This window comes from Perca flavescens, chromosome 10 (assembly GCF_004354835.1).
Source record: "Perca flavescens isolate YP-PL-M2 chromosome 10, PFLA_1.0, whole genome shotgun sequence".
Lineage (NCBI taxonomy): Eukaryota > Metazoa > Chordata > Actinopteri > Perciformes > Percidae > Perca > Perca flavescens.
Window position 1 is genome coordinate 35,038,545 of NC_041340.1, and position 19,990 is coordinate 35,058,534.

The 19,990-nt window shown below is 41.0% G+C and overlaps 1 protein-coding gene across 1 annotated transcript in view; it reads right to left on the reverse strand.

Moving 5' to 3' along the window:
• The window catches only part of gpc3 (glypican 3), a 134,484-nt gene that overhangs the window by 107,488 nt on the left and 7,006 nt on the right, over window positions 1-19,990 (reverse strand). Inside the window, exon 3 of the mRNA XM_028588837.1 lies at window positions 10,556-10,717. Coding sequence (XP_028444638.1) covers window positions 10,556-10,717 — 162 coding nt within the window. The remainder of the gene's footprint in view (window positions 1-10,555; window positions 10,718-19,990) is intronic.

Sequence of the window (19,990 nt, forward strand, 5' to 3'; positions counted from 1 at the left end):
GAAACAAAGGCTCCTTCTCTCAGCTGGAGCTGGGAGGAGCTGTCAGTCCCTTCAGCTCTGTTTGATGAGAGCATTTCAAATGACACTTTGATCCTCACGCCACACTGTTTGTTTTTCCTCTATGATGAAATTCAGCCTGAGAGGCGTGCAACAGGGCACATCATTAAAATGTGGCTCAAACACGAAGAGCCACACTCGTCCCACTCGTGGCAATGTTTTTACACATCAGCATAAAGAACACGACAGGATAGGTGGCGAAGTAACTGTAGAGAAGAACAGAAATCATGTGTTCTCCCGGCAGAAAACGCTCCGCTGAGGTGACACCAAAGCTGAATCAAAACTCGGGTCTCTCCATAAAGGCTGATGGAGAATAAGGGATCTGTGTTTTCTTTGGACTAAGAAGAGTAAAACACAGATTCGTGCCTTAAAGTTTGAGAAAATCTGGGGGGTAGTTTGGTGCTGCAACTATACGGGTAAAAACGTCAATTAAAATCCACGAAAGGTTTTCTTTATGTACTAAGACGTTGTTCATAAGAAAACATTCACAGCAAAGACAAAGAGCAAGCGCTGACAAAAAGATGCATTCACACATTTTTACAGTTTTTTTCCCCTCTTCTTTTATCTTTTCCCCCTCCATTTCTAAAACAAGCTCAAAATCAAACCAATCATCCACTCCACAGGTCTTTTCAGAATGAATATAAAAGTAATACACTGACTCTTAATCTCAGCGGAGAAATCAGCCTTTGTTTAAGAATAATGGTGGAAATGCAAAAGATGAACAGCCCAAAGTGTAAGTCTGAAAGAGTTGGCTTTTTTCTTTCTGGGATAATAATTCAGCTATTGAAGATATCCAGAGCCACAGCTGAAATCGTATGCAAATATTCACCCCATGGGGTGATGACTGGCTGCCATTTTATCAGCAGAGAGACAGACGTCGCAATTTTGGGGTTTGAGTGTGGTCAAATCAAAAGATGGAGGCGCGGTTAAAAAGGTGTAGCGTGAAGCACGCGAGACACAGGAGCACTTTAAGCAGGATGCCAGCCCTGTTGGGGATAGGATGCTGAGGCGGCCTCCCGTGGAGACAGGGAGCGCCTGGCAACAGACATAAAGCCCGCAGAGATAAGACAGACAATTTGAAAAGCCAAACAATGAAAAATGACAAAAATGAAAACAAAGGTTTATCTAGCTGTAGAAAAAAGTGAAATGATTTCCAGGAAGAAGGCTCCCTACGTGGGCTAAAGAAAGAAAACCACAGCAGTTATTACTTACCTCCTTTACTTTGGTTTCCCCAGATGAGTTAGCCCTGCATCCAAGTATCTGTGATATTTCAGGTGAGAGTGTCAAAAGAATTGACTTAGGGACCACATACAGTATGGCATCTCTTCAAATTGGGTCTAGGAAGATCCCTCAGACTGACTCATCACAGTAGGAAAAGCACAGGTGTAAATAATGAAATTAATGATGGCTGAATTCCATTAAGCTGCTATGATTTCAGGTTCCTGGTATTGTGCATGCTGGCTCCCTGTCGCTCTCACTGGAACACTTGAATAGAACGGAGCCATTGTTAATGTTATTAGCAACACCTGTGTTGTTCCTGCTATGACAAGTTAAACGTGTCTGCTGTGAGAAAGGCCTGTTGTTGCCCTCTTGCTTTTTCAGTAAATTAGGAAATTGTTTTAGCCTAGTTGCTAGTGCAAAACTGAGAAAACTAGCGAGTCATGCTGAATGCATAATCGTGGCACCAAAATGATCTGAGAAGCGATGTGTGGAAGCACTTTGAATTCAACACTATAGACACAATCACGGATAAAGGCAAAACTGTTTGCTGTCTTTGTAAAATATATCTGCCTTACAGTAACGTTAGCTCGTCACGTTAGCTTGACACTTAAGTGAGGCATACAGTAGAGAGTTGAAAGGAAAACCACACCACAGTGCTTCAGCTAAAAGTGAAATGTTATGAAGAAGTTGCATGTAGTAACTGTTTAGCTTACTTTTTCAACTTTGGCAAATTTATGTAAACCTAGCTCCATGCTGAGACGCAGCCAGCGGTACCTGCAGGCGGTGAATCACAGCAGCAGCAGAGGGAGGAGGACCGAGGACATGAAGACACCGATACTGACTGCTGTCTGTGTTCTTTATTCTGTCTAAACTTCACTCACTATTTTGATGTCAGGAATATTATTTATTTTCCTGACATTTTAGATTAGTTTCTAGAGAGACATTATCGTGTATATAGTGTTTTTGCTGTTGTAAACTTTACTGTTGCTGCTTGAGAAACAGTATTTAAATATGATTAAAATATAAATTCAAATCCTGTTCTAAATGTATTCTTTTTTGGTTACGCTTTACTTAAAAGGTATCTGCATAAGAGTGAAATCACAATTTCATGAACGTATCATAAACATTATAAACAAGTCATAAACGTTTATGACATAACGCGGGTAACGCGTTAGGGTTAGGGTTCATGTGTCATGACTGTGTCATGTGTTCATGACACTGTCATGTCACTCTTATGCACTTCAAGTAATGTGTTACCGCTTTTTTTAAATGATAACTTATAACAAAAATCTTTAGTAATGAAAGAACCAGGTCATAAGACTATGGATAAGATAAATATACCCACCCCTACAGCTGGTTAGTGGCTTGACCCTGACTTTGAGAAGATCACAGTTGAGATCCCTTCACTATAAACCTTGTTTAACCAATGCTATTTTGTGATTATTAAGGATTACTTTACCACTTACATCATCGGTGAGCATGTTTGTTTCACTTTTTTCTTTCTAATGTCTGAGTTATGTGAAATACTGCAACCCGTGTGTGTCTGAAAAATAATATTGTAATAATAAAAGTCTAAAATTAGGTGAAAATGTGTAGGTTTTAGTCATATAAAATCAAATGTTTTTGGAGGAGGACCCCCAAACCCTACGACTACCCAACCCCCCACCATAGCACCTAAGCCCTCCAGAAACCTACTGTGGCTGCCTGGCACTTCAAGAGAAGAATTGGGTGAAAATACTAAACCACCATTGCAAAAAAGGAAAATCCACCATGTGAGAATGGAGACACCCAGAGGCCCTTTTCACTGCAGCCATTTTAACATTGATTAAATTAATCACGATCCTGTTGTATTACGTGTGTCACAGCCATTCCAGTTGTGCCAGCATGCACATTACCAGCTAAATGCAACAGGGCCATAATTAATGTTATTTATTACACCCGTGTTTCCCCTGCAATGACATGTCAAAATGGCCACTGTGAAAGGAGCCTAGTCAGACAAGATAGTAAATAACTGCTGGCATACAATACACCTTACCAACACTGCATCTATTAGCTCACGGCATTTGTTGTATATTTTCTTGCAGAATAGTGGCTTTTATGAGGCTGCAACATATACATAATTACTTAGTAACATATATTTGTTCTGGAAGTATATGTTTTATAATAAAACACTTTTTAAAACACAATTTAATTCTATTATCAGCTTTCGCTTTTTCTAGTTTAAAGGACAATTCCGGCGCAAAATGAACCTAGGGGTTAATAACATATGTTTACAGAGTCGACCGTTCTCTGGGACATGTTTTCATTCTTTCGGTTTACATGTAGGGACACTCATTATGCTACCGTGGAAGTGTGGTGCTATTTTGAGCCTTGTTAGTAGTATAAAATTGCGATTTACCCTCCCTGAAAGCTAGCATTAGAAGCTAATCACCGGTTTGCGCTAGCTTGTTTCAAGACTCATTCGATTAGCATGAAAACATATCCCAGAGAACGGCTCGGTACACATATGTTATTAACCCCTAGATTCATTTTGCGCTGGAATTGTCCTTTCATTAAAAAAAAATAAAAAAAAAAAGGTGAAGTATTACTAGTCACGAGTTTCTGTCTGGAACTAGGCTCCTGCCTGACACACATAGAAGATTCCCATGCAGACCATGTCATCTTAATTCAGTGGCAAACTGCACCATCTCATTTGTATACGCTTTGTAAACTTTTCACTGTTTCATATTAAAAATACAAGCACCAGACTGGATAATGAGAAGAAATACTAAGAAGAGAGGGTGTATTTCCTGGTGTATTTGCTGTGCCTGGATGTTTCGGTGCTTGCTGTATGTGTCTATAGCTGCCACAGCTAATGTTTCTTCCTCAGGCTGACTAACACTAAAATATTCTCTCAGGTTGTTTACTGCAAAGATACACTCTTACTTTCCCCTTTGTGGCTCCAGAGCACCAAGAAAACTCAGAACTCAAACAGACAGCGCGCTTCTCAGTATTACACCGCTTTTATTAAGTATAAATCTGTATCTGTAACAGTTTGCCAGCCCAGCAGAGTGCAAGGAAAGTCCCGAAAAGCTCATTAGAAGCGAACCAAGAAGTGACGCATAATGATAAAACACAGCAATTATGTTCAAATGAAATTACAAGTTGAGAGAAGAAGATGTGGTAATGGCTGGTAAACCCCATCGTTTCTGATAAACAATGCTCGAAGGAACCCATTGGACATGGCAAAACTGCCTCTCCCCATCATTAAGTTATTAGATTAGCCCGGGGCAGCGAGTAAACAACCTCAGACATCTCGCGGCAGGCATACATGGCACCAGTCCTCACTCTTATTGGATTACTCCGGGAAAACTTCTCCAGAAGACAAAATGACTCCATGGAGAGCGTGAGGCAGGGGATGATTATTGGAAAGCAGATGATGGGAAGAGAACAGAGGGAAGGTCTGCTAAGGCCAGACGCCAGCAGCACTTTGAATCGAGCGGATGGCTAACGAGCAGGAGACAGCAATTGCATGCAGAGGGCAGCGAGATCTGATTTTGATTATTGGCTGCTGAATGGAAAGGCCACTCGAGCCTGCCAGGTTCTGCATCATCCACCTCCTGCCACATCTCGTTTGGGTTACTGCCACGGCGAGTGTCCATTCAGCACAATCGGAGACAAATGAGGGCAAACTCTTCTCAAGGTCAACAACCCCCTCCCCCCCGGGGCCACAGGGTGTCTAACATTCAAATTCCTTATACACTCAGAGTAATTAAAACCCGTCCAGAAGAAGCGGAGGAAGTCGATAGAATTTTTTTTGAGACTGCTAATGAGATGCTAATTTGTTGGCCCGCTAGGAATGAGGTGTGAGGAACTCAAGGACACAAAAGAAGATTTATTCACACTTTTGTTGAGTGAACTTTTTCAATTTTGCAGTGTGTGTGTGTGTGTGTGTGTGTGTGTGTGTGTGCGTGTGCGTGTGTATGTCCTCATGGATATTCTGCAACTTTGTCGAGCAGTGCACATTGCGGGTTGCCCGTTGTCTTTATATCTGATAAAAAATATATGAGCATCCTTCCAAACTCCCGCTCATCTGCAGAGCTGGCCCCTGTGAGATCAGAGGAAAGTGGAGAAAGCTCCCCTGCCTCGCAGCGACGAGTGAAGCCACATACAGATCGCCCTCATGCTGCCTGAAAGTAGTCCAAGTCAGACCTGTTTTCGAACACCCCACTGAGCCAGCCTTCTATGGACTCATTGAGTCATTCCAGGAGCACCAGGCTGGATGGCCCACTTTTTTCAGCAGATATCACACAGACTCTCTGATATCTGCACACACACACACACACACACACACACTCACGCTGCTCAACTTGCCTTCCCACATATTTGACTATATAAGCAATCGGGCCAACCCTGTCCTCTCATGTTTATTAATTGGGTTTGCTCTTTGGACTTGAGTGTGACTCCCCTCTGGGTAAAGACAGAGCAGAGGAGCAGGGATCTGTGATGAAACCGAGCGCTCTTGTTCTCAGCACAGCAGTCAGGAGAGGCTCATTTTATGATGTGTCATTTTACACAAGGACCGCACAACAAAACATTCCCCAGATCTTGCCTGCCCTTGCCACACAGCCACGGGTGGCTTTCAGCTCTTACACAATAACAACCTCAACAAATCATTTTTAAAACGTTAAATAAAAGCGTGTCTCATTAACAGAGGAGGATAATCTAATTTCTAATCTGCAGGCTCAGGCAGCAGCAGCAGCAGCAGCAGCAGCAGCAGCAGTAGCGCCACTCGCCAGGGAAATAACAACAATTAGAGCTGCCAATCACCCAGAATGCCAGAAGATGGTTTTCAATGAGTTTCTGCATCGCCGGGCAGTTACACAGAGGATAAAGACAGAGGAGATGGGTGAGGTAGAGAGGATGATGTGAGATGTGCAGTAGGCCATAATCCCAGCACAAACATAAATATGTGCTTAATTAAGCTGAGCCACAGTGTAACAACATTGTTTAGGACTTGTTCCAGCCTCGTAGAGTGAGTTTCCCTCCACACATACACACGCCGACTTCCCACCTCACTTCCTTGCATCGTTCGTCTGTTTACATACTCAAGTGCTCAAACAATTAATTACGCAATTAGTCAAACTGCAGAAAATTCAATAATTTTCTTTTAGGTAAGCAAGACTAAAATGTCTCTTTTATATAATTGTAAACTGATAGTTGGATAAAACAGTAAAACAAATTTTAAAGATTATTTTTTGGGGGGCTTTTCCCTTTATTAGATAGTGACAGTGGATAGACAGGAAAGAGAGATGGGGGGTGACACGCAGCAAAGTGCCGCAGGCCGGACTCCAACCCGGGACGCTGCAAAGGACCCAGCCTACACGGGGCGAACACTCTTACTGGGTGAGCTCGGGGTCGCCCTCCTGCAGTCAATTTATTGAATTCCAATTTGCTACAGCAAATACATTTTCTACAATATTTTTTATCAACATAATGAGGAAATGTTTTAAAGAAAGTATCAGCTAAGTTGTAAAATGTTGATACTGCACATATTTGTGCATACTGACCATAAAATATCTGATCTTGCAATACAATATCCCCTCATAGCATTTACAGCATCATTAAACCTTAGAATGGTTATGTTTAGGTACTTGCAGTACTTGGTTAAGGTTAGGGAAAGATGGTGGTCTTGGTCTCTGTATGCCCACCCACACTTCAACCACCTCCCCATAAATTGCAGGCGGTAATAAATGTAGTACTTCCTTCTCTGGGCAAAATGTTGCCGGTAAACATAAGCCAGGCAGCAATAACATTTCTTTAAAAAATAGTGCCCAAACAAATAGGAAGTATGTAAATGTGATTTCTAGGAGACAGGTATGCAATTTGAGGTTGCAAGCTTACAGTAAATTCTGACCTTTGTGATGGGTATTGTTCACTTTTTTTAACATTGTTCAAAGTGTAGGCTAGCTGCTTGTTAAACCACAATGTTTCGGTTTCTATTTCTACTCTATTTTATTACATAGGTAATTATTAAACTAATGTAATTTTTGTTTTGCATTATGTAGTAGAAGGTAATGAGTGACTGATAACTTTTCTCAAGTAGCTTCTTGACACTGGTAGTACTCCCTGTGACTGATGTTGATGTGTAAGATCAGTGTAGTGCCCCTTTACGTGCTCTAATGTTAACTCCCCACTGTCCTCTTTGCTCAGCACTGACTAAAACTCTGCAATACATTCCACGTATCCAGTCATCTCTAGGCTGCTCAATGACGTGCAGCATCACTTACTAATACACTCCTGAGAAATATTGGACTCCATCATTTATTTTCTAAATTAAATTCTCAACATGCACAAGATCATCCTCTCATTTAAAAGATTAGATTTCAAGATGGATCCTGCGCAGGTTTACAGATTCTCATTTTGAACGAAATTGACAACATCAGGCCATTGAGAGTGTGGCAATCACAGCACGCGGGGGAAGATGATGTTATGATCTCGCTTATGTGAATCAAAATGTAATCCAAGAGTCTGTCACATATCAGAGTGGATGCTGCAGTTTATCCATTACATTATTTCCCTGGTTTACTGTAAAGAGATCAGCTCGGGCTCATTAGATTGGCAAATGGCATATGAGACATTGTGCGCCACGCATCATTAGAAATTCCTAATGCCTTACCTATTTCCTGGTATTGATCTTGAAGAAGCCTTATGTTAAAGCAGCCTGTCATCTTGCTGCTTAAAAGTCAAAGATAGACAGAGCCATTACTTTTTCTATTGTTTGGAGAAGTTGACTTCAAAAGGGCGAAAACCTCTTGTGTAGTCTGAGGCTTGGGAAAGCAGAGCGGGGCAGGTGGAGCTGGAAGGAGAGGGGGATGCAGGGATAGAGAGAGCACTCAGAGACAAAGATAGAGGAGTGGAGAGGGGAAGCCCTTTGATCTCTGGCAGAAGTGAGCGCAGAAGAAAAGAGAGAGAGAGAGAGAGCAGCAAAGAAGATGGCAAACAAGGCATGCACTCAATTCCCAACAGTGTAGCACGAATGTGAGAGGAAGAGCCAGACGGAGGGAGAAAGAAGGAGAAAGAAAAGTCAAGTAGATTGAGCGAGACAGAGATGGAGAGAGAAGATTACAGGGTCAGAGAGAGAGAGAAAAGAAGAAAAGAAGAAAAGAGAAGGAGGATGAAAATGAAGAAGAGGAAACAGATAAGACCAGGATGTTATAAAGGATTTCAGTCCGCGGGCTGTTTGGGGAATTCTCTCAAGCCCTATGCTAAAGCAATTAGCATTGAACCCCTTCTAGGAAAGTACAGCCAAACCACAGCAGCAGTCTCTAACATAGTTAGTGTGTAACAACCAAGTCAAGCAGACCCCACGGTCCCCATTAAACCTCAAGTTTTAATTGGCATGTCAGGATGGTGCTGCGTATCACAACCAATGAGTGTGGGCTCTCAGAAAACTGTTGGCCCAGTGAGTCTGCACATCCCACTTCAAGTGGAAACCCAGTGACAGTAAACAGAGCTGCTGCGCTGGATTGAAAAGCCCTGTGTAGCATGATAACAAAAACTAAACAATAAACATGAAAGGATATTTCAATTTTCATATTTGCTCATATGGCTGCAGTGTGGAAGAAAAGTTGGGTACCCCTTTGTTGTCCAGGAGTTCACTCAAAACCAGTTCAAGTTGACAGCCGTCACTTAAAAATGAAGTTTTTGTTTAAAGTGAGCCAATGTAACATTATCTTTGCTGTGTAGTAGAAATTACAAAATTACAAAAGAATGGCAAATTGAGCAAAGGTGCGTTCTGTTACACAAAAGTGTTGGAAAGACTTTTTTCTTAATCATGGCTACATGCTTTTAATCATCTAGCCATGATAACAATAATAGCATCTTTTTCATTTTTTGAGAATCCATTCTCTTTCTGGTGGACAATAGTCTACCAGTGCATAAGGAGCTCCTGCCAGGGCTAGCCAAACATCTATTTTTGTCCATAGCCCTTGTTACATTGTCACTTTTTGGTTGTGAACAGTCAAATATGTGTATTAAAGGAATAGTTTGACATGAGGTATACATTGATCCACTTTCTTGCAGAGAGTTACATGAGACAGTTGATACCACTTCAATGGGCAGTGGTGGCCTAAAGGTTAGAGATGCGGTGGGGAAAGTGCTTGTCCCTCCCTCATTATCACCCTTAACCTCCAACCGCTCCAGTAGAGCTGCTCAGTGGCCAGCAGATCAGACTGTGGTTGGACTGGGCAGCTTCCAGGTATGGATGTGTAACTGTGTGAAAGTGACAGGTCACCGTTGCAAATGAGAAGTTGTTCTCAATCAACTTACCTGGATAAATAAAGGTTAAATTAAAATAAAAATTTTTAATTTTTTTCCAAGTCTGTGGGCCACACTAAAGGTTTTTGTTTCACAATGATTAGTATTTAATATTTTATTACCCTATAATTAATCAAATCTAACCAGCTGTTGGCTGTAGCTTCATATTTACTTTACAGACTTTAAAATGGTATCAATCTCCTCATCTCACTCTAACAACAAAGGTAATAAGTATTTAGCTCCCAAGATGTCAAACTATTCCTTGAATAGAATTATTTGACCTTATTTATGGTCTTTGTTGCTGCTTGATCAAAGGTTTTCGCAAACAACTTTGAGAAACTTTGGTTTAGCCAAGAATAAAGGAGAGAGGAAAAAAGAGAGGAAGTAGCTCAGAGCAGTCTCAACTCAGCAAGGAAATGCTGATTTCATGCTGTTCCTGCATTGTTAGACCAGGTGTCATTTAAGTGTTCAGTCATTCACTTTCAGCAGTCACCTGCCTCCTGTACCTTCGTCAGCTGACAGCAGTTGAACCTCAGTGTCTTATTCTGCATGCATCTGTTAGCTAAAACCACTCATACACAGTCAGTTTCCTCTGACCTCTCTCATCTGTGAGTGCTACCCAGGACCACTGCTGACTGGTGTTTTCCACTCTGTGAATAACTGTCATCACTGACTGCAGTGCGCCAAAATCTCAGGAGGCTGTCACTTTCTGGAACAACATGTCTGGCCCCGACAACCACACTACATCGAAAGTCACTTTAACCACACGTCTCTGCCATTCTAACATTTAGTTGAACAGCAGCTGAGCGTCTCATCCCTGTCTGCGTGCATTATGCTTCTGATTTATTTTTATGTGACTCACCGTCTGGAGGAGTGAGCTGCTGATGTGAACAGGGATGTGGTGCCAAGAAAGTGGATACTGACTGTAAAAAAAAAAAAACATCTTGTCTGTTTGAAACAAACTGCGCTCACTGCTTACCTTGGAATATGGCGGCGTTGTGGATGATAAGACGTTTGAGTTGAGCACTGACGACTTGCAGACCAGACTCCATGTTGCTGCGTGCGGCCACCTGATACCGCTCCTCCATTTTCTTGGAACAGCAGGTCGGGCCTTTGGTTTGGCAAACCTGCAGATCCGCACCTGGCAGGAAATCAGCAGAGACAGGACAGGAGTCTGGATGAGCAGGGAGAAGGAGCTGCAAAGGAGCTTTTGTTTAATTTTCAAAAACCCAAAGCCGCTTCCTTCACACGAAAAGATTCGGCTGCATCCTCTGCATGTTAAACGCAGGAAACACTAAAAAGCAGCAGATTCTGCAGCCTTAATGAGCGTGTGATCATTATGTAGAGGCTGTGTTATTTAGCGGGGCTGAAGTCAAAAATAAATTCCTGCTGAAAAAAGGAGTCATTTTCATGCACATTCAAGTAATACACCATAGCTGTGATGTTCTCCTCAAAGATCAATTCGGTCAACAGAAAGTTACTCACCACTCCAGGCTACAATTTGCACAAAAATGATAGTGTGTTTCAGCATGCTTTTACTATGTATATGATACATAAAAAAAAAGCCACAAGTAAGATTGAAGGCGATGAAACAACATGACTGACATCAAGGGCTGTTTACACAGATGATAAATAATTGGTTTCCCAGAGCTCTTTTGAAAGGTGCAGATGTAAGCCAGTGAAGGCAAAACTAAGGTGACAAGGATGTTTAATTGTTCCGATGTAGCCGTACACAACCAAATCAAAGAACAAACACCCTGAAGAAATGATTTAGAATATATGAAAGAATCCCAGTGAGGTGTGAGATAAGGACTAGGCGGTTAGAAATGAGTCTGATCAAGGATAGCCAAGGTGCCTCAAGTGATGGTGTATGAACTGCAGTTTTGTGTGACGATGAACTCGAGGACATCTTTTACAAAGAACCATTCTCTCTTGTTTTATTACGAGAACATGTTTCTACAGTACTATCACCATGTCATAGCAAGGCTGTCAGAAGTACAACATCTCTTCTAAAAGTTTTAAAAAAGAGATTCAACAGTATTTCAAACTGATGTGGCTTTTAAAAGGTCCCATATTATGTTCATTTATTAGGTTAATACCTCTTTTTGGGGTTTTTTTTCTACTAGAACATGTTTACATGCTTTAATGTTCAAAAAACACATTCCTAATACCTGTATTCACCCTCTGTCTGAAACACTTTCCATTTTAGCGCCTGTCTCTTTAAGGCCCCCTTCTGAAAAAGCCCAACCTGCTCTGATTGGTCAGTGCCCGCGGGTTCCTGGTGCATCTGCGCCCTCGGAGTCTCTGCACTGTCATTGCAGCCGGGGAATTACTGTAAGGGCACTGTAGTGGCACTTTTTACCTATATCTATATAAATATATATATATATATATATATAGATAGATAGATAGATAGATAGATAGATAGATAGTATAGTTATGACATGACAACCATACAGAGGTCCTGACAGCTTGTTTAAAGGCACAGTTTCTTAAAATGGGCTGTGAGCATTTCTCTGTAAATTGAGGGTTTTGATATTTTCACAGTATTTTTATAGCACCTCGACCTGCTTTATAATAAAAGAAAAGGCATAGAAAGCTCCCTTTTTACAATATGGGACCTTTTTTAACATAGTTTTTATGTTATTATTCACAAATGATAGAAATATCAAAAGCTATTTTTTATAGTCCTCCATCCACACCTTATACATGTGTATAATAATTGGATTACATCTCATAGTTTTTGAAGATTTAAGTGGTGGTATGAAAGGAAATGATGACGGTGGGAGGTTATAAAGATGAAAACTTTCAATTTGTTTCCACCCCGGTATGTGGAGAGGGTTAGTCTTCTGGCCCGTGCAGCCCAGTAGAAGTAACATTTGTGGCATTTAGACCTCCTCTATTGGTCTTTGTAAGACTCATAATTTGATTCTGGATGGCTTCCTGTTTCATAAAAACTGTCTTAAGCAAGTGTTAAGTTGTTTAAAAAACTTGGGACTAAAACGGCTAACATTTGGAATAACTATAAATAATTTGGCAGTATGTTCATTTGAATACAATTTATTCGTCAAAGCAAGTTCAGAGGCAAGACTTTACCAAGACCTTTAATGAGGGAACGACACTTTTGTGTCAAAAAAAAAAAAAAAAGGTCCAGTGGAATATGCACTTTTTATACACAAGCTATACATTTCCAGCTTATTCCCAAATCACTCCTCTAAAACAATGCACACATAGACATCACACCGACATAAATAGGGCACAACCATCTGATGTTTAAATACAAAGAGGAGCTCCTTGGTGCTTCCCCCCTCTCTCTCTCTCTGTCCCATGTGGCAGTTGAAAGCTTTAGTGGAGGCTGCAGTCGTAACGTGCCAAGCGGCGTCTTGGAGTTGTCTGCAGGATCTGCTGCCTGAGAGGCGTCAGTGACAAGGGCCTGATTGATGGCGTGGTAAACAAATGTCAGGGGAGTCTGCCAGCTTCAGCTGCCGCTGGTCGGGATGCGGAGGATAAAGAGACGGAAGCGGCGAGATTAATTTGGGGGGAGGGCTCGGATTGTGAATGTGTATGGATACCAGAAAAGTCTCGATAACAAGCGTGTCAAAAGACACAGGAAAGGCTTTTGTCAAGACGGAGGCTTTATCTTAATATGAAAAGTGAATCTCTCCATTGGTTCGAGGATTTGTCTCTTTGAGATCTTCAAACAATAGATCCTCAGAAACAAAGCTGCATGAAGGGAAGTTAAACTTGCAGGAGATGCAACAGAGTGACAGTCTGGATAATGAATAAGTACTGGGGGATTTGAACCAAGAACAGCTTGGGCTAACTCTCCGCTCACTCGCTGAGTTTGAGGTGTGGAGTCTAATGAGTGAAACAGGCAATAAACCTGTCACACGGCACCTTTTGTATGCATACTGACAGGCTTAATATCTTAAATCAATATGGAGAAAGGACTCCTGGCAGATAAGATCAAGCTAATTTCAGGCTGCAGGGGCAAAATTATTAAGCTGTCAATAGCACCATGAGGTGAGGTGAGCGCGGCTGGTGCAGGAAAAAGACGGGGATTTAGCAATTATCTCTGGCAAAACAGACACTTTCATCTGCACGTTTGTCGTTTTGCAGATGATAAATGCCTTTCATTACAGAAGCTCCACTGCGGTGAGGAATAAGTGAAGGATTCGACAGGAAGTCTCACAAATAATGAAATCACAGCATCTAAATAAAGCCTTCTTTTTGACTGACAGATCACTTGGGAGTAAGCTTCCTGCTTTTTCTCTTTGCTTTAAGACTCGGCTCTCTTCCTCCTCCCCGCCTCCTTTTTATATTCTTTGTCATCCCCGCGCAGTTTTGTTCTGAGCTTGTTTCACTTCACCTACCTTGAGCTTAATAGTTAACGGGCACCAAAGAGCACTTTTCTATCAGCCTGTTAGTGGTTAATTAGTCGATTTTTGTGTCCTGATGGCCACTGCTCTCAAACTAAACCAAGAGAGACAAGGTGCAAGGCCAGGAGCAATTTAGATGTAAATTTCCCCAACATACAATCTCAGTCCAAGGTGACACCTTTAAATTATGACCCACTTTCCAATCAATACTCTAAAACGGCGGGCCAGACAATTCAACATGCAGAACAGCTGCGGCTTTCGTGAGCGTCAAGGTCTTGAAATGGCTTTTTTAAAACGCATTGATCGCAGCTCGGTTTGCCGTAACTGACCATCCTTTGCTGAAATGAAGTTCCTGTTGAAATGCAAGGGTGAAAACTCCAACTCCCCAACCTTTTTAACAAGCTTGGGGACTCCAAGTCAAAGGAACGCAAGGGAACGGGGGCAGCCACAAATACACTGTGTGCCTCTTAGTTTCCCAGCACCAATTACTAAGCTATCACTATGCAAGTTTAATGATGGAGACCATGGGGGAAAAAACAAGTTGTATTAAGATATAGAATATGTTAAAAGCTGTTCATTATGAGCATAAATTATACATCAACTACTAGTGTTGAGTCGAAGCACGTGGGACTTGGCTTCCTCTCCAGGGCAAAATAAGAGAGGCAGTGTCACTTTGTAGAGACAATAAATGAAATGAACATAGCGCAATTTAAGCCTACAACCAACCTAAGGAATGGAAAATATCACTAGCTACTGGGGATTCAAATTGTTTTAAGTATTTTTAGTTCTTTGCCGACACTGCTCTACTTTAAATCGTTTGATGAAGCAATAATGTGAAAGCTGGAAGTGTGACTGTGAAAGAGCCCGATCTGTGGTGTTTTTTCCCAATGAAACAGAAAACAATGAGGCAGCAAACACAAGTGCCCTTCATTAAAGAGGGATGTCTCAGAGAAGAAAAACGGATTAAACAAAGCACAAATCTGTGCTTAATAAGACAAAAACTTGTCTCGCTTCAGGTCAAACTGATCCACCAATTAGTCGTGTCGGCGTCTGTTAAACAGCAACAGTGTTTGTTTTTTTGTTGTTCTCTTTTTGACCTGACCCGGCAGCTAATTACTGGAGTCCACACCTGCTGGACCTTGGCATCCTGCTCAGCAATATCAAACGGCATGAAACTATAATTGTTTCAGCCATAGGCGTAGATTTCGGGGGATGCAGGCGATATGTCCCCCCCAATATTTAGAAGAGGTAGATTTGTCCCCCTCCAAAAATATGAAAGAACCCACTCCCCAAAAGAGGTACAAATAACCGTTCATGGGGCTCAAATCATGAATATATCCTTCTTTTTTTTTTTTTTTTTAACTCTCTTTTTATTCGTACAGAACAATGAAGTTACAGTCTCACATGAAATATATTCGTTTTACTTTTTCATTTCAAAACAAAAACCCCTGTGGTCTCCCTCCCCCAAACCCACCCTCATCAGAACCTCTGTGCGTCTCAGTATGTCACCAATCAAACAAAAGATAATAGTGAGTCACCTGTACATTTACACAAAATCCAGTGATATTAAAAAAAAAAAAAAAAAGCCATCCCAATAGTACATAAGACAATAATGCAGACTTCATTAGGCCTCTGTCATCAAACTGTCAAAGTGCTTTACATGTCATTAGGGAATCTCAGGAAGAGACTTAAGTTTTTCAAAATACGTTATTAATGGGTTCCAGATACCATAAAAAAGGTTTTCAGACCCCCTAAGTGCAGACTTTATCTTCTCCAATTTCAGATACATCATAAGATCAGTCAGCCATACAGATACTTTTGGTGGATATGGGGATTTCCAATGTAAAAGAATTTGCCGCCTGGCAATCAAAGTTGAGAAGGCTAATACATCCTTATATCTAGCAAGCCCTACATGGTCACTCTGCACTGTTCCAAAGATTGAAGTATATACATTAGGCTCACATCCTATTTCTATAACTTCAGATAACGTTTTGTAGACCCCTGACCAAAATTGATCCAAACGTGGGCATGACCAGAACATGTGGGTCAAGGTTGCTGGAGCACTATTACACCTGCTACACTTTTCATTCATGCCTAAAAATATTTTTGCCAGTTTAGCTCTAGAAAAATGTGTCTTATGTAAAACTTTAAACTGGATTAAGCTCAAACGAGCACAGGATGTTGTCCCATTTACCCTACGCACAGCTTCCTCCCATGTACTATCCAATATCGTCTCTCCTAGTTCATCATCCCACTTTGCTTTAATCTTATCCAGAGTATTGTCGCTATGGGAAGTGATGATATTATAAATTCTGGAAATAAGTCCCTTTAATTTAGAAGACACTTCCAAGATATCATCCAAACCGGATGGCTCTGATACATTTGGAAAAGCCGTCGTATTACTACGAATAAAGTGACGAATCTGTAAATATCTAAAATGGTTTGAGCAGGGGAGATCAAATTTTTCACATATGCCTTTGAAACTTGCAAATACACCATCCTTATAAAAATCTTTAAATCTGACAAGGCCTTGCCTTTTCCACTCCAAAAAGGTTGCATCTATTCTAGCTGTTAAAAATAAATGATTATGGCAAATTGGGGCTTGAATGGAAAAATCAGGAAGACCCAAATGTTTTCTAAACTGTAGCCAAATACGTAATGTATTGCTGACCGTTGGATTTGAGGTATGTGTTGAAATCGCCAAAGGGATTTTAGAAGTTACTAAAGCTAAGAGTGATGTTGACGGACACGAGTTATTCTCAGATTCACACCAGTCCATATCTGGTGACTGACACCAATAAAGTATTTTCTGGCAGTTAGCCGCCCAATAGTAGAACTGTAAATTTGGCAGACCCAAGCCTCCATTGGAACGATGTCTTTGAAGGAGTCTCTTTTGAAGCCTACGAGCTTTACCTGCCCAAATAAATGATGTTATACACCTATCAAGAGATTGAAAGAATAATTTAGGCAGATAAAGGAATCTAGGGAGAACATTCATTTTAATACAGTTAATCCTACCAACCAATGACAAATTAATGGCATTCCACCTCTGAAAATCGGATTTTAATTTGTCTACTAATGGAGTAAAGTTTTTATGGTATAGCTCAGGAAAGGTTGGAGTCAGATTAATACCTAAATACTTAAACCCATCTCTGGACATACAAAAAGGTAAATCTGAGTCCTGAAGAGACCGGGCCAAGGCATTTATAGGAAAACACTCACTTTTAGTTAGGTTAAGTTTATAATCAGAGAAAACTGATTGAATGTTTGCAATATATTCAAAACATGGGGAATACAATGTATAGGGTCTGATAGGTACAACAATAAATCATCCGCATACAGATATAACTTATGGGTCAATCCCCATCTATGAATTCCACATATTTCAGGCTTTGACTTGAACACAATAGAGAGAGGTTCAATAACTAAAGCAAACAGAAGTGGACTTATTGGTGATCCCTGACGCGTCAGGGAAAAGAATTTGGAATGATACCCATGGGTAACTACCGAAGCCTTTGGACTAAAGTATAAAAGCTCAATCCAAGATCTAAAATTAGGGCCAAAACCAAATCTACTCAAACATTCAAACAAATAACTCCACTCTACCCTATCAAATGCCTTTTCAGCGTCCAATGAAATGACCACTTCTGCCACCACACTGGACGCTGGTGAGTATAAGACGTTTAGAAGGCGGCGCACATTCGAAAAAGAGTGCCGTCCCGTCATAAAACCCGTTTGGTCCGGGGAGATCACCTCTGGCAAGTGTGCAAGTGCTTTCGCCAATATTTTGATATCACAATTAAGGAGGGAAATAGGGCGATATGACCCATTCTTTTCCGTCTTTCCCTGGTTTTAACAGTAAAGTTATGGAAGCTTCAGTCAAAGTCCTGGGCAAAGTACCTTTAGCTTTCGAGTCATTAAACATATCAAGTAAAAGTGGAATCAATTGCCCTGCAAATTTCTTAAAGAATTCAACTGGGTACCCATCCGGGCCGGGTGCCTTCCCATTTTGCATGTTCCTAATCACATCCGCAATTTCAGTGTGCGAAACAGGGAGCTCTAATTCTGCTCTACTGATTGCACTAATTGTGGGCATATTTAAATTGCTGAAAAAATTATCCATAACTGTATTGTCTTTAGGAGCTTCAGATGAATACAATTTAGAATAAAATGCATGAAATGTATCATTCATTTCTACAGGATCAACCGTACGTTCCCTATTTTCTCAAATAATACACGAGATATGTTGCTCAGATGCTCTACTCTTTAACTGGTGGGCTAATAGACGACCCAACTTTTCCCCATGTTCATACATAATGCCCCGTGATTTCAACAACATCCTTGCAGTTTTTTCTGACGCAAACAACTCATACTTAGCCTGATGTTCTACTTTTTCTTTATAAAGTTCCGGGCATGGGGAAGCTGAATATTGGCTATCTATCACCTGTAAAGCTTTGATCAATCTTTCCTGCTCTAAACTTCTGCTTTTATTTAGCATGGATTTATATATATAACAACCTTGAGTGTCTCCCATAAAATAGTTGGAGATACACCATCACCTCTATTAAAATCAAGAAACTCATCAATGGCTGATGAGATCATTTGACAAAATCCCTTGTCTTTCAATAAAGAAGAATCCAATCTCCATGGAGTATACTCCGCACTTTTGTGTAATAAAGGAAGGTCTAAAAGTACCCGGGCATGATCAGATTCAACTATAGATGAGTATTCAATTTTTTTAACCAAAGACAGCAGTGCTCTATCAATGAAGAAATAATCAATTCTACTTTAGAATTAGAACGATCCAGAGACGGAGTAATTGTACAATTTAGATCTCCCCCAAAAATTAGAGAATGGGAATTGAGACTTGGAATGGATGCTAACACTCTTTCAATAAATCCCTCATCGTCCCAATTAGGAGCATATACGTTCACCAGTATGACAGGCTTAAAATTACCTTAGTTGGGTTAAATGGCACTTTCTTATGTATCAGGATAGCCACCCCCCTAGACCTATGAGTAAATCCAGAATGAAATAATTGACCCACCCATGTTTTCTTTAATCTGAACTGATCTTTCACTAATAAATGAGTTTCTTGCAAAAATGCAATTTCACATTTTAAAAATTTCAAATGTGCAAATATTCTTGCTCGTTTCACAGGACCATTCATCCCCTTGACATTCCAGCTTATAAACCTGACAGCTTCACCCAAGTCTCGATTAAGCCTACCTTTATTCATAACAAAAAAAACTCAAGACTGGTAGACCACAAATACTTAACAAAACTGACTCACAGTGAAAACACATGACGCACCTTCCCCTAACCTGAAACACCCCACACCCCACACAACAAATACATAAACTGAAACCCATAGCGCGTGAACTGCCTGTCTAGATCCCAAATTGGGATAAACTGCAGGCTCGCTAAAGATGCCTTACCGGTGAACAACCTTTAAATACTATGTTATCTACAAGAGTCCCAACATTTGTCAATGTACATCAGTATGAAAGTGCCATACATTTTACAAGCTAAATAAGGCGAGTGTGCTTTTATCAATTAAGAGCGGAGTACCTAGTTATCAAGCAGACTAGATCAATTCCACCAAGCTTGTATTAAGTCCATCACCTCCCTTCACTCGAAGGACCAAATGCGCTTGTCGTAGAATCCTGTGCTTCGTCCGGTGAATCAAAGGTGAGCGTCTCTTCCCCCAAGATCCCCTTCAGGCGGGCTGGATACACCAGGCGGAATTTCACTCCCTTCTCATACAACGCTTATTTAATTCCGTTGAAAGCCCTGCGTTTTTTCGCCAGGGTAGCACTCAGGTCGGGATAGAACTGAAGGCTCGCTTCATGGAACTCAACCTCATGGCTCCTTGCCCAACGCAGCGCTGCTTCTTTTTGTTGAAAACTTCGAAAGCACACAACAAATGCTCTAGCAGGCTTCCCGTGCGCTGGTCTAGGAGCCAAGGATCTATGTGCTCTCTCCAATTCAGGTGGCTCAGCGAAGACACCAGACAGTCCATAAGTAGCTTTTTC